This window comes from Mastacembelus armatus, chromosome 6 (genome assembly GCF_900324485.2).
Source record: "Mastacembelus armatus chromosome 6, fMasArm1.2, whole genome shotgun sequence".
Lineage (NCBI taxonomy): Eukaryota > Metazoa > Chordata > Actinopteri > Synbranchiformes > Mastacembelidae > Mastacembelus > Mastacembelus armatus.
Genome location: NC_046638.1, coordinates 3,433,645 through 3,454,003, shown reverse-complemented (window position 1 = coordinate 3,454,003; position 20,359 = coordinate 3,433,645). Strand labels below are relative to the sequence as shown.

General features: G+C 40.9%; 3 protein-coding genes across 6 annotated transcripts; 1 reads left to right on the top strand and 2 right to left on the bottom strand.

Moving 5' to 3' along the window:
• Positions 1-547: 547 nt before the first annotated feature.
• Positions 548-4,209, top strand: psma1 (proteasome 20S subunit alpha 1). The gene is made up of 10 exons (XM_026311926.1): positions 548-642; positions 1,489-1,533; positions 1,630-1,731; positions 2,106-2,209; positions 2,292-2,380; positions 2,538-2,608; positions 2,733-2,862; positions 3,206-3,285; positions 3,664-3,768; positions 3,953-4,209. The coding sequence occupies exons 1-10, from the start codon at positions 640-642 to the stop codon at positions 4,010-4,012; spliced, it is 789 nt and encodes a 262-aa protein (XP_026167711.1). The 5' UTR covers positions 548-639; the 3' UTR covers positions 4,013-4,209.
• Positions 4,210-4,415: 206 nt separating this feature from the next.
• Positions 4,416-9,268, bottom strand: ric3b (RIC3 acetylcholine receptor chaperone b). 3 transcript variants are annotated; one of them, XM_026311922.1, is made up of 6 exons: positions 8,909-9,268; positions 7,738-7,976; positions 7,297-7,375; positions 6,660-6,753; positions 6,243-6,373; positions 4,416-5,829 (listed from the first exon to the last, which is right to left on the bottom strand). In XM_026311922.1, exons 1-6 carry the CDS (start codon positions 9,045-9,047, stop codon positions 5,330-5,332), a joined length of 1,182 nt encoding a protein of 393 aa, XP_026167707.1. In that variant the 5' UTR covers positions 9,048-9,268; the 3' UTR covers positions 4,416-5,329. The 3 variants fall into 3 exon arrangements, with proteins under 3 accessions (XP_026167707.1, XP_026167708.1, XP_026167710.1); XM_026311923.1 differs by having other exon boundaries at positions 8,927-9,266; XM_026311925.1 differs by having other exon boundaries at positions 9,024-9,263.
• Positions 9,269-10,762: 1,494 nt separating this feature from the next.
• On the bottom strand, positions 10,763-20,149 carry LOC113133406 (rhombotin-1-like). Of its 2 annotated transcripts, none has more exons than XM_026312204.2 (5): positions 19,560-20,149; positions 18,566-18,779; positions 14,953-15,078; positions 14,514-14,622; positions 10,763-11,371 (listed from the first exon to the last, which is right to left on the bottom strand). In XM_026312204.2, exons 1-4 carry the CDS (start codon positions 19,579-19,581, stop codon positions 14,517-14,519), a joined length of 468 nt encoding a protein of 155 aa, XP_026167989.1. In that variant the 5' UTR covers positions 19,582-20,149; the 3' UTR covers positions 10,763-11,371; positions 14,514-14,516. The 2 variants fall into 2 exon arrangements, with proteins under 2 accessions (XP_026167989.1, XP_026167988.1); XM_026312203.2 differs by having other exon boundaries at positions 10,763-11,368; positions 19,560-20,147.
• Positions 20,150-20,359: the final 210 nt, after the last annotated feature.

Sequence of the window (20,359 nt, the reverse complement as noted above, 5' to 3'; positions counted from 1 at the left end):
TGCTGCCGCCTAGTGTCCATGTAAAAACACTGTGCAGAACAGAAACGATTCAGCGTAAACCTGCAACTTGATTTTTTTTTATTCTCATTAATGCAGCTGTTGTTTTTAGGGATTTATCTAATGAAGGATATAAATTTAATGGATTCCTGAATTTTATTCTTTTGGATCATTTACCTTTGAAGGTTTATAGGATAAAATCAGAGGGATTAAGATGTACTGACCTGAATAAAAGTAGCAATACTCCATTCTGAAATTACTACTACTACTACTGAAATTACTACATTAAATGTAAAAGTGATGCATTCACAACGTTAGTAGAAATACAGAAGTAATTGCAGCAAAATAAGTAAAAATGCGCCAACCTTTCATTCATATTATTGGATTTTTAACATTCCCTATGCAATAAAATGCATTTAATGTTCTTCCGATGTTTTCGCCTTTAGCTATACAGCCTATTGATTACTGATGGTTGTTTAATCAGACAATAGATCATATTTATTGACCCGCTGTGTTCAGACTCAATCGATCCCTGAATTCATATCGGGGATCTACTGTTTTCTCTGACTGTACATTCAGGAAAATAAATCGAGTTCCGATCGTTTGCCCAGGCGGAGTGAGGTGACACCTTTAGAAGCAGAGATGGTGAGTATGAATGTAATTCTATATACGTTGGCCAATTTAATATTAATGAAATATATTAAATATTTAACAGCAAAGATCATGTATTACAGTTTATCAAGAAATACAGAAATCTTAGTTAATTCACTCTGAGGTTGCTAACGTTGCTAGCTGTGAGTAAGCAAAACACCCACAGTGCCTGCTAACGTTAGCTGCCGGCTAAACGACGTGAGCTTAAAGAAAATGTTCACAGTGAATATTTCTCTGATGATTCCGCCTTAAAATATGTTTTATTAACCCGGTTTACTTTTATTTAGCGGCTCGAATCACTTATGACAAGAGCGTTGCTAGCTGGTGGGAAGGTTAGCATGCTAAGGCTAAGTAGCTAGCGGATCCTAGCAGTCAAAGCAGCGATGGAAGCGTCGGGTCTTTCACTTTCGTTTCCCCAAACTCACCGGCCTGTGGCTGCAGGCTGAACGCTTGTTTTCTGATCTCCACTCGGTGTAATGATTCAGCAGCTTGTCGGTGTTTTCGATCCGGCTAATGACAGTTAACTATGAAGCGCTGAACTTTATAGAGCACCAACTACCTGGTTTGTGTTTGACCACCAGCTGCAGAGCCAGGCACCAGGAGCTGCAACTCTTATCAATTATTTAGGGATGTTAGAAACTTAAAACCTTATTCCAGAAGAGTCCAGGCTGTGGGCAAGTCATACATGCACCTGTAACTTACCTTAGTCTGTCAGATATTATCAGGATACTGCTGACGATGCAAGACAACTATGTGAGCTGTGTTGTTTTCATACAAATAGGTTTTCTTCAATGTTACTGTGAATTAATGGGTGTTATTATCACTTGTCTTTGCCTCTAGTTCCGCAATCAGTACGACAACGATGTGACAGTATGGAGCCCGCAGGTAAGCTGCTGTTTGCCTTCACCTACAAAAGTAAATGTCCGTACTTCAGGCCTGTCATAACATAACGTGGTAACAGTCTTGTCCATTTGTGCACAGGGCCGGATTCATCAGATCGAATATGCCATGGAGGCAGTGAAGCAAGGCTCTGCAACTGTAGGACTGAAATCCAGAACTCATGCAGTTCTAGTTGCACTAAAGGTACAGTGTCAGTGTCCTGTGTGTCCGGAGTCTCGTGAGTATTAGCACAAAACTGCCTGTGGAGGTGTTCAAACCATGGCCACTGAAGGATTGTAGAGACTGGAAATTAATTTAACAATTAACACCCAGGTTAGAGTCATGTTTTTGCATGTCAGTCTAGTCTAAATTCTCAGTAATGTCAAAATGAACTCCCTCGCTGTAGTTAGAGCCACCCTGGGATCTTGTCATAATTGGAAAAGCCGCACACAACTGAAGAAAATTATTCTGTGTAATTTCAATGGGGACTGTAAAATGAATTATAACACCCCTAACAACAGACTCACCACACAGCGAGGTACTGGTCTCTTGATCGGTGATGTTTTGTGTCTGTGCAGAGAGCCCAGTCTGAACTGGCTGCCCACCAGAAGAAGATACTCAATGTCGACAACCATATCGGCATCTCCATTGCTGGACTGACTGCTGATGCCAGACTGCTCTGGTAAGACACAGCTACTTTGATGGTCGCTTTTTAATAAAGCTGTAATTACTTTTATATAATGCCAACACCTTCTCTCCCATAGTAACTTCATGCGTCAGGAGTGCTTGGACTCGAGATTTGTGTTTGACAGGCCTCTCCCCACGTCACGTCTCGTCTCTCTTGTTGGCAGCAGTATCCTTTCTACTGTTTGAAGTTATTCAATAAAAATGTCATGTTCCTGTTAAGATTTTATTGATAATGTAGGAAAGGCAACTCTTAAGTGCACTGATTTTAAAGTGTCTTGAAAATAAGTGTAAATATCAGCAGGAATCCTTGACTGAAAATCTAGAAACCCAAATCCCAACACAGCGTTATGGGAGGAGGCCATATGGTGTTGGACTCCTCATTGCAGGCTATGATGTAAGTATGTTCATTCATAATATTATAATAAATATCTAAATTGATTCTAGTGTTTTTTTCTTACTGGAAGAACATGGGGTGCACTGATTGAATATAAAACTCTTCATATTTATGTGTTACTCAGGATATGGGACCTCACATCTTCCAGACCTGCCCTTCAGCAAATTACTTTGACTGCAAAGCCATGTCCATCGGAGCACGTTCCCAGTCTGCACGCACCTACCTGGAGAGATGCATGGACAAGTTCTCTGACTGTGAGACTGAATTTCATTTTTTCACCTTCCACATTTCTATTTCATCTGTTGTATCTAAGTAGCCACAGATTTTGCAGCTGAATATGTTTTTGCATCATTATTAGTTTCAACAGTTAATTTTTTGTGTCACACATCTGTCATCTATAAATAATTTGGTGAGTATTTTATCAGATCAAATTTAGTCACTTCTCATTGTTAGAATATGTTAAGTGATCATTAGTGTCCAAAAACATGGAAACAAAGCGAGGAACATCTCAGTACTATTAGATGTATTTGATCTGCAGATTGATAAGTAAAACATTAAGAATACATGTTGAGTGCAGTGTTGGTGTTTTGTTCTCAGGTAATCTGAATGAATTGGTCCAGCATGGCCTCCGTGCTCTCAGAGAAACCCTCCCCGCCGAGCAAGATCTCACTACCAAGGTACACCAGCTCAGCAGTTTTATTTTTGGCTAACAAATGTTGTACTGAGTGTGCTATTTTTTTTCTTTTGTTGATTAAAAAAGAATGTACAGAACATTTAGTCATTCAGCCAAGTGGCAAATGAAGAATGAAATCTGGTGAAACTGCATTTTAGGCCTTTCATTGTTACATTACTGTTACATCTGGAATACTAAGTTGTATATTTTTTCAAAATATGTGAAATAAGACACTAAAAGGTTTTCCAGTTAAGCAAACAGCTGTAATACAGGACTCAGAGTTAATGAGCCCAACTTTACTTGGCACTAAAAATGTCCATTTTCTTTGAAATGAAATCCTCTACAGACCTTTCCTTGAGTATTTCTTTTCCATATTTTTCAGAATGTTTCTATTGGCATTGTGGGGAAGGAAATGGAGTTTGTCATTTATGACGATGATGATGTTGCTCCGTTCCTGGAGGGACTGGAGGAGAGGCCACAGAGAAAGGTACTGCAGGGATTTATCCAGTCTAGTTTGAACTCTGCTTGTTTTCATTTAAGGAAACCGATAATTGTACAGTAAAAGGCAGAAATTTGCAGATACATCCATGAAACGCTATGTAACACTACAAAATGTCTGTGTTAGGACGGTTAAAATCAGTTCTAGGTCCTGATGTTTGTCTGTGTCACAGGTTGCCCAGCCTGCAGACGAACCGGCCGGAGAGGCAGCTGATGAACCAATGGAGCACTGAGGCAGCAGTCTAACCAGTGATCTACTTCCTGTAGGTCAAAGACCAACCTGACACTCAATAACTTTTTAGACAGGAAAGCTGCTGTTGTGCCACTTGCTGTTAATCCACAATATTCTCTGCTAACATGAACCAATGTTGCTTTTGTATGGGTAAACTGTACCATTATACAAGTAATAAACTTTTTTTTTTGAAATGTGTTCCTACACTTTATTACATTAATGACTTAGCGCACATTTATCTGACTTACAGCTGAATCTTCTTCAATATCAGCACAATCAATATTGCAGCCAGCTAACACTGGGAGTCTCAAGAGTCTGACTGAGGCTTTTAACAATTATAGTAAAATAAATCAAACTAAAAGTTATTCACAGTATCTTAATCACGTATATCCATGCACAGTGGATAGATTTTGAAAGTAAAATGTGTTTAATAAATAAGGTACTGTGTTGTACTCTTAAAATGGTACTGGTACAGAAAATATTTTAACATAAATACTAATTATCTAGACAGGACAGTAGTGATGTGCGTTTTTTTTCCCAAACATTTTAGTACAGTCCATTCACACTAAAGGAGTGTCACCTGTAAAAATCCCATCTATACACTGCAAGTGTAAAATAAATAGGCTGAAGGGACCGTTTTCTTCAAAACATGCAAACAAATGTGAGACAAGGCACAAACAACCCAGCAAATTAGTTATAAACTTGCATCGTCTGCTCGTATTGCAGATTCATATAAAAAGGTTCTGATCTCAGCTAGAGTTGCTTATTTTGGTGTTTCAAAAAATATTAATTTGCAGAACAAGCACATCTTTAGTCTCTTCATTTAAAAACTGCAAACGCACCATTTAATACAAGCACTTGATGTAAATGTTAATTCATTGTATACGATAAGAAAAAAACGCTTGATAGGAAAAAGTGATCAAGCATGGCTAACTCAACAACTCCCTGACAGAAAGACGTACTTGTTTTGTTTTCGTAGTTTCTGGTGCTCGTTTTCAACAACTTGTCTATTATTTTTTTTCTATACAATCCTGCTCTGAAGAAATCCTTTCTACACTTCCTGTAGGTCTTAAATGAAAACCTGTGAATTTACATTGTGCATATTTATCACATTTAACTGTGGCCATTTCGGAAATGAGGCCTCTTTTTCCAAAGAAGCATGTTTAAAGACCACAACCTATGCTTATTAATGTTTAAGCCAATGAATTAAACTGATATCAACAGTGTCCTCTACACACACTTTCTCCCTTAAGTAAAGATATACAAGCCTAGCAACACATTTTCATGCATCCAGGCTCAGGATTATGTGACACTGGGGTCATTGTGAGGCTTTCTTCGCTCTCCTTCTCTTGTTCCTGCATCTGACCCGACTGCTCGACGTTTCTGTCTCCGCTGGCAGCGTAAAGTCCTCCATCTTCTCCTGCTCCATCATGGACGTCATCTTCAAGGTGAGCTCCAGCTCCTTCAGGACTCCAGCCAGATCCTGCTCTGGTACACCCAGATCAATTTGACCTTCTCCCTCTTTGTGTTTATGGAAGTCCCCTTCCTGGTTTATACCTAAATCACTCTCTGTCCCCACACCTTCTTCACTCATTGCTGTAAAGACAGATTTACTTACAGTGTCTTCACTCAGATCCTCAGCTTCCTCTGCCTCTTCACTACCTGCAACATCCTCTGCAGGAATGTTTTCCGACAGGGCAGCTCCATCAGCTCGTGTCCTCTCCTCCCCTCTCTCCGTCCGTGGGCTGTGGTGCTCCTGACTCTGCTGACAACTGCAGCAGGAATGTTTCCAATACTGATGAGGTGCTTCTGGGTAATCTGTGGAAAGTTTAAAGAGAAATCTTACTGAGAAGCATTTCCCAATGTATACCAAACAAAATGTAGAAAGTGTTGCAGTTACTGCATGCTAGTGCAGTGGCAAGGAAATTTAAAATCTCCTCCTTGTTGGTTTCCTTACTTGGATATCTTAAGTGCTCAGAGTATTCAATTTTAAGAATATGCTAGTGCTAGAAAACACTGCACTGGTAAATCAAATTCAGAAGACAAAGAGTCATCTGAAGTCATCGTCTTGTGTAGATTTAATTCTATATCTATGCCACATTACGAGGAGAAAAGGTACAGTGTTTGTGCACCTGCCTGCACTTCTTTCTACAATGCTACTAGACTGGTATTCTCTGGAAACGCACAGAATTTTCCATGTGAGCATATATCATGGAGGACACTAGTCTGACCTTCCCAGTCGTCCTGGGCTTTGTTCACAGGATCCACCCCCTCCACCAGCTGGCCCTCCTGCATCACCCGGGTTATCTCCGTCAGCTGCTGCAGGAGCCTCTCCTCCTCATCCGCCGTCACTCCCTTCACCCTGCAGCACAAACACACAGCTCAGCCCACAGCACAACTTCCTCTCCTAAACTGTTGGTTTCTTGAGTAATTAATTCTCTCAAATATTAAAAATCCATCCACATGTGGTAACGAGAGAAAACAAACTGCATGACAAACGGAAATGGTTTCCATGTTCATATTTCACTTTATGGGAGTGTGGTTTGTCTTGGCTGTGGAAGAGATTTTTGTAAGTGAATGATCAAATAAAGAAATTAGCTCAATTAAGAAAAGAGAGCGAGGAGGCCTCGCTGATGGCACACACCCACCTGTCAGGGCTGTGATGGGCGTTGGAAACAATATTCTCCATCACCAACTCTGTTTCCCTCAGTTTCTCCTGTAGCTGAGCCAGCTCAAAGTCAGCTGGAGCATGAGGAGGAAAAAATAAAAGCACAAGTTTAAACAATATGAGCTCAAACAAACCAAAGCAAACACTTATCAACCAAATAGGAAAGAAAAATGTATTGCCCTTGTTTTTACAGCTGTAATGCACTGCCATTCATGCTTTATTGGAAACAATGTGCCAGAAAATAACCAAAATCAATTTGTTCCTCATTATGTTAATGCACTGTGAAGATGAAAGTGAAATTCCTGGGGCTAGATGTGACTGAATGATGATACCAAGAGCTACAGAAAAGCATTTACGCTTTTTATTTAGAGCTGTTCACTGATTATTCAATGGGTTAAATCACTGTGCTCTGATGGCAGGAAAGCTGAAACCTCCTTTACTCCAAAGGGCTTTGCCCCTGGATCCCTGTTTTTGTTTTAAGATAAAGATAATTTTACCCTTTAGACAACAATGCAGCACTGCAGTGAAAGGGTGTAGGTCTGAAAGCTGCTAAAGGAAAAAAGATTCAACAAGAAATGCTGAAGGAATGAATGTGAGTGAGGTGGAAAGATACTCACTGATCTTTCTCTTCATGTTTTCTGAGCGGACTGAAGGACACCTGCCCACTGATGGCTTGCTGCTCCCCTTGGATGTGATCTAACAGTGAGGCGACATCAGAGTTCAGGCAATGAGAGCACCAATCAGCACAGTGTCTGTTTCTATTTAAGCCATTTGCCCAGGATGTAACCATTCCAGGCAGCTCCTCTCTGTTTACTTCAGGGTCAACTCAGAGACAAGTGTTTGAAATTATTCACGTGAAAGTCCTGAAAACTGTAGGAGGCTTGTGCTACTTTTCTCTGATGTGCACTGTTTTAAATCTTTACAACAGAGGTGACGGGTACAATGCTACACAACCCATAGATCCACATTTCCCTGTTTAATTAAAGCTTAAGTTAAAGGGTTTCTGTGCTCTCTACACCACCTTATCCATGTTTTCACTCAGCAGATGTGTATTTTACCTTGAACAAAATGTAGAGGATGTACAGTAAGATCCCAAAGCCGTATACAGGGATGATGTGGCCTGCCAGGTTGGATTTGCCTCCAGCACCTGTCCCGGCCCCGGTTCCAGGTCCTGCTCCTTTGCCCCTGACTACGGCCTCTGGGTTTTGAGCCCTGGAGAAGCTGGAACTTGCAGCCCTCTGACCTCGAGCCTCCGGGGCCATCTGACGGTGCAACATAGGAGGGAACCGGCCGGGACCTGCAGGGACGAGAAGACAGGTGAAGAGGACTCACACGGGAGTTGACTGGTGGAAACCTGACTAATGTACAACATGAAGAACAGATGACCGCAAGATAAACTGAGTTACAAATTCCACACGTCCTGGAATCTGCTGCTTAGTTATATTTGCTGAGCTGATTTTTATTCAGCTTTGCTGTTTCAGTAATTATTCTGCGTTTGTATGAAGGATTCAGTGTTAACATCCATAACAAAAGTGAACACAAAAGCAGATTTGAGCAAACCTTTGGTCTAACTGATCATCTGCTCTACATGTGTGATGTGCAGGCTCAGTCCCTTTTAAACAGAAACCTCTGACACCACATCAGTCTTATCCTCATACTTCCTCATGTTTTTTAATCTGCAGTTTCAGTTCATTAGGTGTTGGCTGTCTCCGTGATAATGCAGTCAGCATAAAGCAGCTCCCTGAGGTCATGGCCATCACTCAGCTCTGTTGGCATCGTGGAGGCTGCAGTTTAAGGTCCTGTTGCGTTTACATGGAGCAGTTTCTGCTAATGTTCACTAACCAGCAGGAAAAACAACTGTAAATAAGCCCGAAGAGCTGGTTTCCCTGGACAGGCACCTTAAAATACAAACTGTTACAGATCATTTAATCATGCACATCAGAAAAAAAGATTTCTTTCGACCCCATCGATATGAAATAAAGACGGTGTGTTGTTAGTTTTACCCCGGTGTTCCTAATAAACTGAAAGCTCCTTTCTATTCAATAAATAAAGTGTGTTTATGGCGCCCTCTCCGGGGAGGAGACTGTAACTGCACAGACAATGACATGCACACCCCACGTTCAGACTGGAAATACAATAAAACACGTTATAGCACAGAAGACAAACGTCAGGCCGGAACCTGAACCTCCAGCACACAGCGCGCTGAGGCCGACTTAAGGTCAAACAGACCGCGGTTAAGGTGCGCACCCTCCGGCCGCTCCGCAGCATCCTTCCTCCCCCGGGACAGCAGCATTTTGGGAAGCAGCAGCGCGACGCACAGCACGAGGCACGTCGCGAGGGTCACCTTCTGAAACGTTGACATCACCATCCCGACAGGTGAGAGAAAAGACGCTTCTTCGCAGGTTCACGGCGAGAAAACAGACTCGACAGGAGCCGGTTGGCGTCGCTTCCCATCCATCGGGGTAACTTCCTTATTAATGGACGGACGGAAGTGAACCGAGGCTGCAGCTGCTGCGTTTCACCGCTGGGTGGCGCCAAAGGCCCGACTGTGTGCACAGGAGGCTGATATATAAATATTTAAGATATAAAGGGCAGGCTTGTTCACCTGGCTGAAAGTAAAGCAGTTGAATAAAACAGAATAAATTCTCCTTCATGAAGAGGATCATGTTTTATTGAGGTGTTGATCCAACTCTCTCTGATGCTACTGAATTCTATTGCATTATACCGACAGTGTTTCTATTACACTGGTGACCTGTCCAGGGTGTACCCCTGCCTTTCACCCAAACAGAGCTGGGATAGGCTCCATCCCTGATCCCTGTGACCCTGGTTGAGGAATAAGTGGGTATAGATAGCCTAATGAATGGATGGATGAAACTGACTATTCAGTTGAATCAGCAAAGCTCTCAAGTAGTTACAGGAGGTTTTATTCCAGGACTGTCGTGTTAAACTGCTTTTGTTTTCCATTGCTGTTCCTAATAAACTGACCACTCTAGTCTAGGCTGGTATATTGTCCCATAAGCAGTATCCCTGTCCCATACACAGGTTAAAGGCAAAACGTGTTGAAGAAGGAAGAGAAGCTCATGTTAGCTGTTTTGGAGAAAAAGCCAGGGAAGCCAGATTGAGATGGTTTGGACATGTTCAGTGGAGGGACAGTGAATACATTGGTAAAAGGATGCTGAGGTTAGAGCTGCCAGGAAGGAGGCCTAGAGGAAGACCAAAGAGGAGGTTCTTGGATGTAGTGAAGGAGGACATGAGGATAGTTGGTGTGGGTGAGGAGGATACAGAGGATAGGGTTGAATGGAGGCAGATGATTCGCTGTGGCGACCCCTGAAGGGAGCAGCCCAAAGGAAAAGAAGAAGACTGACGTGTCTTGTAAAGAAATGAAAAGGTTGTCCATTATTTCTCATCCTACGTGCAAAGTGTTTACTACACACATCTACACACTCGAGCTTTTCAATTTAAGAGGACTGTATTTTGCATCTGTGGCAGATTTATGTGTACTTTAGTTTGGCCCAGTAACAGATGTTTTTGTTTTGCAGACACAAAGAAATAATTAAAAGTTTTATGTCATCTATTCAAAATGATGACTTTGGCTCATAGTTTTGTTCTGTGCACCATCTGTAGAATGTAACTCGTGGTTTGTTATTTGCATTTTGATCAAAAACAAGGATCCGACTGTCTCAGGCAGAGCACCAGCTTCATCATACCTGACGCTCTCAGCCTCAAAATGCACCTGCTAATGTAGCTTGTGTCTCTGCATTATTTTCCCAAAGCATGAAATGTTTATAAATCTTGCTTGTTGTTAATTCATTTAGATGTTGGACCTTCATTGTGCAGAAAGAGCTAAAGACACTAGAAGAGACTTCATTAAATTCTAACACAGGTCAGTGTGATTTTTACTGACAGTTTATTGAACATTTTGGTGGAAAAACACTTGAGACAAATTATTATTGGAATCAAAGTATATTTCATATACTAGTGTGTCTTATAAAATTAAATTCTTAAATGTTTTTCTTCCTCTGGAGTCATGCTAATCCCCACTAATTACAGTCATCCTCGCACATAAATAATGAGCACACAAACTGAAATTTCAGTTCAGTTTAATTATAGAGCTCGACATCAGATTGAAAACAAAGCTACAGCGGGTTTGTCGTCCCACTCGAGTCTTCAGAGTCAAAAGGTGACGAGATAAACTGCTTATCTTCCTCACTTGTTGAGCTGAACCAAGTATGTTTCGGTTTTTTTTTTTTGATGGGCTTCCTTCATGCCAGATGAGTGGGGTTCACCACAAAGCACAGTTCAGCGACTGCCAGAACCAACCTGACAACCATTTAGTATTTTTCTCTGATGGATGATTTGGCTGATGCAATGTGTGGCTTGATGGGCTTCATTCCATCTGTCTAAAATTTCAGGTTTGGTGAAACGGACTCTACGAATTATTTGCAAACACTTCTTCACTCTTATTTCTGTTCAGTCCACTTTATGGGCTCTGGAAAATATCCACCTGATAGTTTCATCATTCCATCTTGGTTGATCTCTTGTCCATCTGCTGAGAAATGCTTTCAGGATAGTTATCAAACACATCAATAACAAAGAGTTCAAACTGGAAATGTGTCCCATCAGTGATATTTCCACACAGGAAACTGCTGTGAGCTGCACTGTCCAACTGGCTCGCAGTCGTACTGATCTGATCTGCAAAAAGACAAAGGAGAAAACATAAAACAGGTCCAGGTCACTCATTGTGGTTTTCGAGGTTCAGTAAAGACAAAGGATCGACTTACCCACTAATCACAATAAAATAACAGTAAAGTTATTTGTCTCATAATACACTACAGAAAATACACCTTTTTAATCTAATTCAAACAAACACATTATGACAGTTTTACATGCAATAGTCCTAAATTAGATGAGACCAGCAATATTCTGCATTTTGCCAACAAATCCAGTACGGAACTGAATCCACTAATGAGTATTATCTTTGCATCCACAGCCTGACACAGTATATCTTACTCCTCTGTGCTATAGAGTCCATGTTGTCCAAAAACTAGTAAATCAGCATCAGTAGCTGTTGTTCCTTCATTACCATGAACACACACTGTAGGTCAACCACAGCTGAAAATAGCCTGCAGCAGCACTGTAGCTCCTGTTTCAGTCCACAGCTATTTTAGAAGATTATTATTATTATTATTAATGCTCCATTAAATTGTTTTAGCTGTTTTAATATGGCAAAAAGACAAATAGCAAACAAAAGTCTTTTATGTGCAAGTAAACCACATTTTGCAACTTGTGATAATCTCTTTAAAGAATCTGATTCTTTATTTGCTCCAAGAAACCTTAAGTCACTTGGATTTTATACACTGTGTACACTATAGCACATTATTTCTAAGGCATAAATCCTTTTCTGCTCACCTTGTGGTTTTTTGCCTAATTCCTTGTAAGCAATACAAAGAAAATATAAATATTCTTCTTAATACATAATAAAGCTGATATTTCTTCCTCTTTATGATTAGTTATTAGCAACGGTCTCTCAAGGGACAATCACCACCACTTTCTACTCAGACTAAAGCTGTTAAAATTACTTATCTACAAGTAGGAAAATTACTATTGAGCTAATGTTATTTCATTGTGTTCCTCAAATAAATGTACCTGTTCTCCATATTTGGACATAAATTAGCTGGCGTTGAAAGGAAAACGTTGAATTATCTGCAGGAGTTAATAGAAGAAATGTTCCAACAATGCAACCGTGTCACATATCAAATCAAGTTTCTCAATTAAACTTCACTGATATTGTGATCAAACACGCAAAAACCTCATTTCTATTATCATTAAAAATATAATTTATCATTACTATTCAGCTGAGACAGAGTGGCAAGGAGGTCATGTGAAAGAAGTTTAAGAGAACCAAGAACAATAACATAAAACACAGTGGTCCAGTGGTCACAGTGAATCACGAAGTCCAACAGAAACAAAGCTATGTGGGTCTTGGGAGACAGGTTATAAAGAGTTGCAGCATCTGGAAGCCAAAAAGCCTTCACTGTAGCCATTTTATCAAAATTACAGTGTTGGAGCCACATTTCTAAAGTCAACTCCCATTTTAACACACTCCAAACAAAATACACAGCGTATAACAAACATCTGTGTATGTATTAAAGATGCTTCATTTCTCACCTCAGAAAACAATAAAACTACAGTTGGTCATATCCTCAAATGCATCATCTTAATTTGAAAAAAGAAAATCACCTCTGAACATCTAAAGTTGCTTTTCTATGAACTTTGGAAGACCTGAAACCAACCAACAGTAAAACCTCTGCACCGTGTTGTGTGTTTCATGAACTGAAGTTGTACACTTAGTATTATAATAATAGGCTGGACTGCTGGTGGCTGCGGGTAATGTTTTTGAACTGGAAAACACCCTGAAACCTTCATAATTGTGGATTCTGTGGCATTTGCTGCACTTGCTTTCAACCTTCTCCCATCTGTCTTCAGAGCTGACCGCTGCTCACACACCCATCAAGAACAAACAAGTACTCTGCTCCCACAGAATTTATTTGTCTGCTGTTTAAAGCCTTGAAGAAGGTCTTCAGGCTTGTTTAAACCTACAGACTGGTGCACAGGTTGATGGCTTTGAATGGCCAATCAGGGTAAGAGTTTGACAATGAGCCCAAACACAGAGGCAGAGTCATAAAAACCCAGCTCCAAAATTTCATCTGAGGTAAATGAAGCGGTCTTTATACAATAGTAGACGTTCTCCCACTTTGTGATATAAGATGATGCTGTGGTTTAAACTCTTCTTTGTGTGGTGGCTTCTCTGTGGAGAAGAATCACCTTTATTCTGGGGTTGAGTTCTGGACAAAACAACAGGGTTACAGAATTGAACAGCACAATGTTGCAGAAATGCGGTGGTGCACGGGAAGCAATGCAGCGTTTTATGTTGATAATGAACAGGAAAAAAACATGTTAATGTTGTTAGTATTCAGCATATAGTTCATGATGCACTGACGTGATGTGCAAGCTACACCTTGTGAGTTATCACAGTAAACTTTAAAGCTGCACTAATCATTTTCTGAGACAGCGAAACACAAATGTCCGCCGTGCAATATCACCTTCTACAGGTTCTGCAGGTAAAATATTGCCAGACAGTTGCCTGTTTACTATACACATCCAGCAGATACGGTGCATCACTCATATATCAGTTTGGAGTCATGTTTGTGCTCATCTGATGAATCAGTGTCCCAAATGCAATCTGTTTTTTATAGCTCTGTTTAGTTCTGATTAATTTACTAGTTCTGCTTAACTTGCATTTCTGCTGCTGAAGAAGGAAGAGCTGCAGACCTGGTTGATAACTTTTAGTGGGTTCATCAATGTAAGCGACTGGAAACCACATCAACAACTAGTTTGGTTTGCAGAAATGAAAGTGAAAACAGTTGGACATTCACTAAAAGGTTTGTAAGTGTCTTTAGGGAAAAGACTGAATTTAATGTCATAACTAATGTGACATAACTGGCTCTCGGCCTGCTTTATATGCTATTTATATGCTTAGAGGCTATAAGATGCTATAAATGATCAAACTTCATGAACAACCTTTAAAACCAAGCATATGTACATCCGTCCATACTTAATGCAATGCAAGATAAAATGCTAAACCACATCTTTACATGGATACCTTTGCTTATGTTGGCTGCCTCTGGTCTGAAGGCCCATGTCTACATATGGTCATATTTGGGATGAGCTCTGGAGTTCACTTGTGTACCTTCCAGATATCTCAGCGCATGGTTTAGTTCAAACTGTCAGAGCAGCTGTCAGGGACTGTAATTCATCGTCATCAGAATATTACCTCTTATTGAGGCTGCCTCTCAGTACTGCCATTAAGATGGCCTCCTTCGTAGTCCAGCTGGCATAGGATCATGTTGTTCTTGAGGAAAAACTTGTCTCCCACGCAAAATCTGCAGAGAGAAATAAAAATATGGAACTGGGTCTTGGTTCTCACTGGAGCTGAAGTGAATCATGAGGTCCCATAGGAGCATTTCAGGCATATTTTCAGCAAACATCCACTGCTATGTTAATCAGAAAATTAATCTTGCATGATTGCTGCATGATTATCCAAGTGATATACAAAGTCTTTAACCCCTTGAGGTTTCAAACTGTGCAATAAATTCCATCACGTTCTGATTACAATGCATTGGTAAGACACTCATAGTGATCACTCACCAGTAAACCTTCCAGATAATTCAACTGAATTTGATCTCCCTGGTTAATTGCTCCCCCAAGCTTACCTCTGGCGGCAGAGTTGACAGGCAAAGCAGTCTAAGTGGTAGACGTTGTCTCTGGCTCTCATCACCATCTCAAAGGCAGGGATCAGTTTACTGCAGGCTGCACAGTTCCCCGTCACCCCAAAGAGCCTGCAGAAGCAGAAAGGGCGGCAAGCAGAGCATATAGTCTGGATGCACTTACTGTAGATACATTTCAGCCAAGAACTGAAGGAAACAAACTGGTTCAACAGGCCCTGAACTTGCTCATGCACCATTTGCAAACAATTACTTTAATCACAGTTTTATAGTGGTTAACTGCACTGCATTTCCTACAGATTATTGCTGGCTATTGTCGTTCCACTACACACTAATGCAGCATTCATACCGTATTGTGTAAACCCTAAATACAAGCAGCCAAATAGTTGTCTCCTAGGTGTAATTCTGAGTAGAGGAGGAGAGGAGGAATCTCTGACCACTACCAGCACCATAAATTACATGAGTGCATGCAATAGCTAATGATGCGTTTCAGTGTTATTCATTATATAAGACCTTTCTAGATTTTTCTGCTTTCTATGATTTTTATTTTAGTACATACTTTTAATTTTGCTGTGCACAGTATGTACACAATGTGCAGCTTTTCTCTTTTTGCGGATGCACCATAAAAAACTTTCATTTCTATTTAATCTAAAAAAACACGCTAACATTGCTCCTGCACAAAAACCTTAAACGCTTTACTTACTGTGAACCATGAGATTTTCTCTCACAGAAACGAGTGTTCAGAACATCAAATGCAAAATCTTTCATAAACTAGGTATGACTTAGATCACTACATCAGCTGCTGATATGGAGCTACTAAACAGTTGATTTACTGATATGAAAATGTCACAATTTATATGAAAATGTCACCTTATTTTGAGAAGCAGACGAAAGTTCTGTGCCTCACAGAAAATTACATCGACTTTACACGTAAGAGCTCGAGAGGGAATTTATTACACTTTTCTGAAAGCAACAATTTATCTGACAACATCTAAACTTCAGCAGAATTTGTCCTTAAGCTGCAGACAGAAGGCAAACAAATCCAAGGCGCTCTGAGTGTAGAGGTATAATGGCAAAAAGCCTTTAATATTACATGGCTGACATTAAACCGTTTGAGCTACACGCCTTCATCAGGATGTTGAACTAAAACACAAACAGACATTTAAACAGCACAAGACATGACAACAAATTAGTTGCAGGTGTGGTGAGAGGACGGCAGGGCTGCAAACATCACACAGAAGATAGAAGGAAGGTATAATGAATATTTACTTAAAGCAGAATGAAATCCAATAACAATGGATGCACAAAACTTTTAAAACACATTATACAAAGAAATGATAAAGCCCAGGCAAATGAAGGACCAAATCAGTGGATTCTGGGTAATGGATAATACCTGTCCTATGATAATGTTGCTGCTTTCAGTGTTGCAATCTGGTTTCCCTCTAAAGTAATTTCTTCAGTCTGTCTCAACCTTGAATTGATGACTGATGACCTCAGTGCCAACGACTTGAAAAGAATCTGTGTTTTTGCCATGTGTAGTTTTGTAATGTCTGGACATGTAGCCCTCTCCTCGTTGCCAGCTTTTATAGCACATTTATTTTCAGCCGCTCCCTAGTGGAAGTTTCTGTTTTGTCCGTTTTGTCCTCAAACTACCCTGTGTTGTTTTAAATACTCCGTGACTCAGAGCTGACCAGCTGCAGATTGCTTCACCTCTTATTCACCTCTAAAAGAACGAAACAAACGTCTCCCTGAGAGGCTGACACACATGAAGATAAGTGGCCGCTGCTGATTTCCATATTCCATTAGAGGCCAAATAGAAAAGGAGGATTGGGAGGAACCCCTATGAAAAACGACATTTGCTGAAAGAGGGAGGAAAAGCACCAAGTTTGTGTATTGCAAATCCTTGGTTGACAAATGAAAAACGTTATCAAACGAGTGACCAACACGGGAACAAAGGCGAGTCCTAATTAACTGAATGTTCTGATCTAACGAGCTGGAGTCCTGAACAGGCACCTGGTGGGTTTTTTCCTTCTCCTTAACGAGGCTGTGAAGCTCAATGCTAATTCTCTACTAATGGTCCAATTAAAAGAAATCACATGGTTTTAATCCTGCTCTTCAAAGGCTTTTGGTCTGCACCCTCGCAATGATGAGGAAAACAGGAGGCAATCTAGCCAATTTAACTGTCAAAAGGGGTTTTGGTCTCTTAAGTGCAGCACAGCTAATGAGAGACTTAGCTCCAACCAAATCCAGCTGGATTGTACATGAGACTTACACGAGTTCAACAATGTGGCCGAGATATCAGGAGTTCTCCTGCTGACCTGACACCAGACCTCGTTATTTCAGGCAAGAAAATGGATGGTATATGACTCTCAGAAGAGCTGCCTGAGCCCGGGTTTATGTTTGCATATAAGTGAGGTTATCATGATTCATGGTCTGAAGAGCGTAGAGGTGGAAACCTGTTTCAATCTAAGCATATTTAAAATCATACTTATTCAGTGCATTGCATCACTGTCATGAGAGGATGGATGATGAAAAACTTCACTCCAAAAAGATTTAATGACGGAGCTTCACACACAATCTAAAGCATTTCTCTTTATTTCACAGTTCCATTAAGAGTGTTTAAAGTGGTTAAGATAACGTTAAGTGCAACAAACCTACTGAACTTAAGTGCAACTTAACTCAGAGTGATGTACTTAAAGCATCTGTTTGACAATTTAGGGATATATGCTTCTTCACTAATTCAGTCGATACTTCCAAATATATATCCAGCACCAGCAGGTGGTCTGCTTAGCTTAGCACCTTGTTCTGCCTGGATAATCTGTACAAAAAACAAAGTTTTGGGCACGTTTGCAGTTTTAAGAGGGTTTGACTCTAACCCTATTTACCAGGCAACAAATTGAGGAAGTTACTGGTCCCGGGAAAAGACAAAGCCTGACATGTAACTGCCTGTAAAGCTGTTAATAGATAGAGGAAGGCTAGTTGTTTCCTCTGTTTCCAGTTTCTATGCTAAGCTAAGATAACTGGCTGCTGACCCCAGCTGTGATATAATCCTCATGTATCTATCAACAAGAAGGCAAACAGATGTGAATAAACATAAGGTTAAGTGACCACAGAAAGCTGAGCGTTCTTAAACCACCACACTGACGTGGTGTCAACGAGATGTCAAACAAACTCACTGCAATCTGCTTATTTCGTTACAGCACAGAGTGCATAAGATCAGCGTTGACTGTTGCTTTTGTTACCAGCTCTCACGAACGCCCCACCACCAAACCAGTTCATACTTGAAAGAATGTAACGTGTTTGCTTTTTAATAATGTATGGATCCAGAGGCAAACCACATGTCCCTACGCAGGATAAACCCCTTTTCAAGGACAGTACGAGCCAGATCAGTAAAACGCACAGGGTCCCACTATAATGCTCAAAACAGACTGAACAGCACAACAAAGCATTAACTTCTCTATAGTCTTGCATCTCTGGTATTTACTTTATTGTTATTAATATGTTGCTTATTCTGTTCTTGGCGTCTGTGATGGCAACGTCAGTGACTGCTGGGAGGGTTTGTTTGTTCCACCAGAAACACCCATGAAAGGGTCAGGGTTACCTCAGGTAGTCCCTGCGGCAGAGGATGAGGTTGGCCCTGGTGTAGAGGGTGGAGCCCACCTGGCCGAGACGGCAGTCACAGCAAGCACACTTCAGGCAGTCCTCGTGCCAGTACCTGTCCATCGCCTGCAGCATGAAGCGGTCCCGGATCTTCCCGTTGCAGCCGGCGCAGCCTCTGGACTTCTCTCTGGACTGGAGGGACACGAGAGACACACCTGGCAGGAAAGAGACCAAGTAAAATGGCATGAAGCTTAATTTGAGGGTTTGGGAAGTTATGAAAAGCAAAGAATTATTTCATTAACAACTGAGGTCAAAGTTATTTAGAAATAATGAATGTTTATATCTCAAGAGGTAAATCTTTCTATGAAGAAACCTTTTATCATTACCACCATATTCGCTTAAATAGATATCTAACAAATTTATATAAGAATAACATGATGGGAAAGACACCTAACGCTATAATAAAGTCATTGTCAGGTACATGCAGCCAAAGCCTTAAGCTCTTTCAAGTGATTTTCTGAAACAAAGAACAAACCTCATCATTAATCTTAGTAAAAGTATTTCACATATAAAAATATGGTCTGGTTTTCTTTTTCTTTTTTTTTTTTTTTTTTGCTGCAGTGGCATTTAGTCCTTTCCAGTCCTCATAACCTTTTCTTCTGTCTCTATAGTGGAACAATTACACACATACTAATATAGTGCACTCACTGGCCACTTAATTAGGTACACCTGTACAAGCCATTGGAACATATAGAATATCTACCTTTACAAAGTTTAGAATGAGCTGAATGAACTATAGATGTTTAGGTTATATTGGCTGATATTTTTCATGTTTGTGTTTCCAAACAGCTGAATATGAGCCAGTCCTGTATAATTATGACATCATGCTAAATATATGTGAACTGAACATTACAGACATAATAAAAGTAGAACAGTTGTACAGTTGCAGATGGCGCAGGTGTATGTGTGTCAGTTCAAACAGCAAACAGACTCACTCTCCTCCTTGTCCAGCACCATCCTTGTGGAAAACAACAGGAGAAATGTCACTCTCTCGTCTTCAGCCTGCAAGACAACACTCCCAACCACAGCAATGAGCGCAGACTCTGTGGAAATTACAGCATCAACCCCCGAGTCGCTCAAACTTCAGCTCCGCTCCTCATAGTCCCCGAAGAAAGCCCAGGGAAACAGATGAGTGTGTTTCTTTCTGCGTGAAAATAGCCTGTGGATGGAAGGAAACAGCCAAGCCCGGGGATCAGCCCACCCGAGAGCAGAACCGTCCTCAAATCAAGAGTGACTGTGCTTTATCTCAGCTGCTGTCAGTGCGTGAGCGTTTCTGTATCTACAGACTGCGGCTGTTCCTCTCACACGAGCTTCTCCTGCACAGACTGAGCCTCCACACAGCTCCGGCTCCCTCCCTCTGCAAAAAACTCCCACAGTCAAATGGTTTTTTCAGCGCTGCGTGCTAATTATATAAAGTCATTATGCGCAGATCTGATAGTGCCCGCCCCTCCCTCTCTGAATCAATTATTCAATAGACAGTCACACACCAGGACAGCCCGGGCCTGAGGTGTTTTAGAATGAGCTTATTCAACTCCAAGGACACCAATTATCTCCGGGGCGCCCTGTAGTCAAAGCTGTGGCTTTTCCGTGTTTGTGTTTGTGTACGTGCGTGTGACACATACACACATCCATTATTTGTGTGTTTATGTCTTTTTCTGCTAAGTGAAAAAGAATATTAGCTTAGATATGGGCTGAAATACTTGGCGTCCTTCATAAAGATGTGTCAGTACAAAGC

Bases quoted from the DNA above. Each gene is read 5' to 3' on its own strand.
- psma1 (XM_026311926.1), top strand. The intron at 2,210-2,291 runs GTAAGACACAGC...TCTCTCCCATAG, and splicing joins GCTGATGCCAGACTGCTCTG to TAACTTCATGCGTCAGGAGT. The intron at 2,381-2,537 runs GTATCCTTTCTA...CTGAAAATCTAG, and splicing joins CGTCTCTCTTGTTGGCAGCA to AAACCCAAATCCCAACACAG.
- ric3b (XM_026311922.1), bottom strand. From the start codon at position 9,047: ATGGTGATGTCAACGTTTCAGAAGGTGACCCTCGCGACGTGCCTCGTG. The intron at 7,376-7,737 runs GTAAAATACACA...CCTCACTGTTAG, and splicing joins TCCTCTACATTTTGTTCAAG to ATCACATCCAAGGGGAGCAG. The intron at 5,830-6,242 runs GTCAGACTAGTG...AACTTTCCACAG, and splicing joins AGCCCAGGACGACTGGGAAG to ATTACCCAGAAGCACCTCAT.
- LOC113133406 (XM_026312204.2), bottom strand. From the start codon at position 19,581: ATGGTGCTGGACAAGGAGGAGA. The intron at 15,079-18,565 runs GTAACCCTGACC...CTGCTTCTGCAG, and splicing joins TGCCGCAGGGACTACCTGAG to GCTCTTTGGGGTGACGGGGA. The intron at 14,623-14,952 runs GTAAGCTTGGGG...TTCTCTCTGCAG, and splicing joins TGTCAACTCTGCCGCCAGAG to ATTTTGCGTGGGAGACAAGT.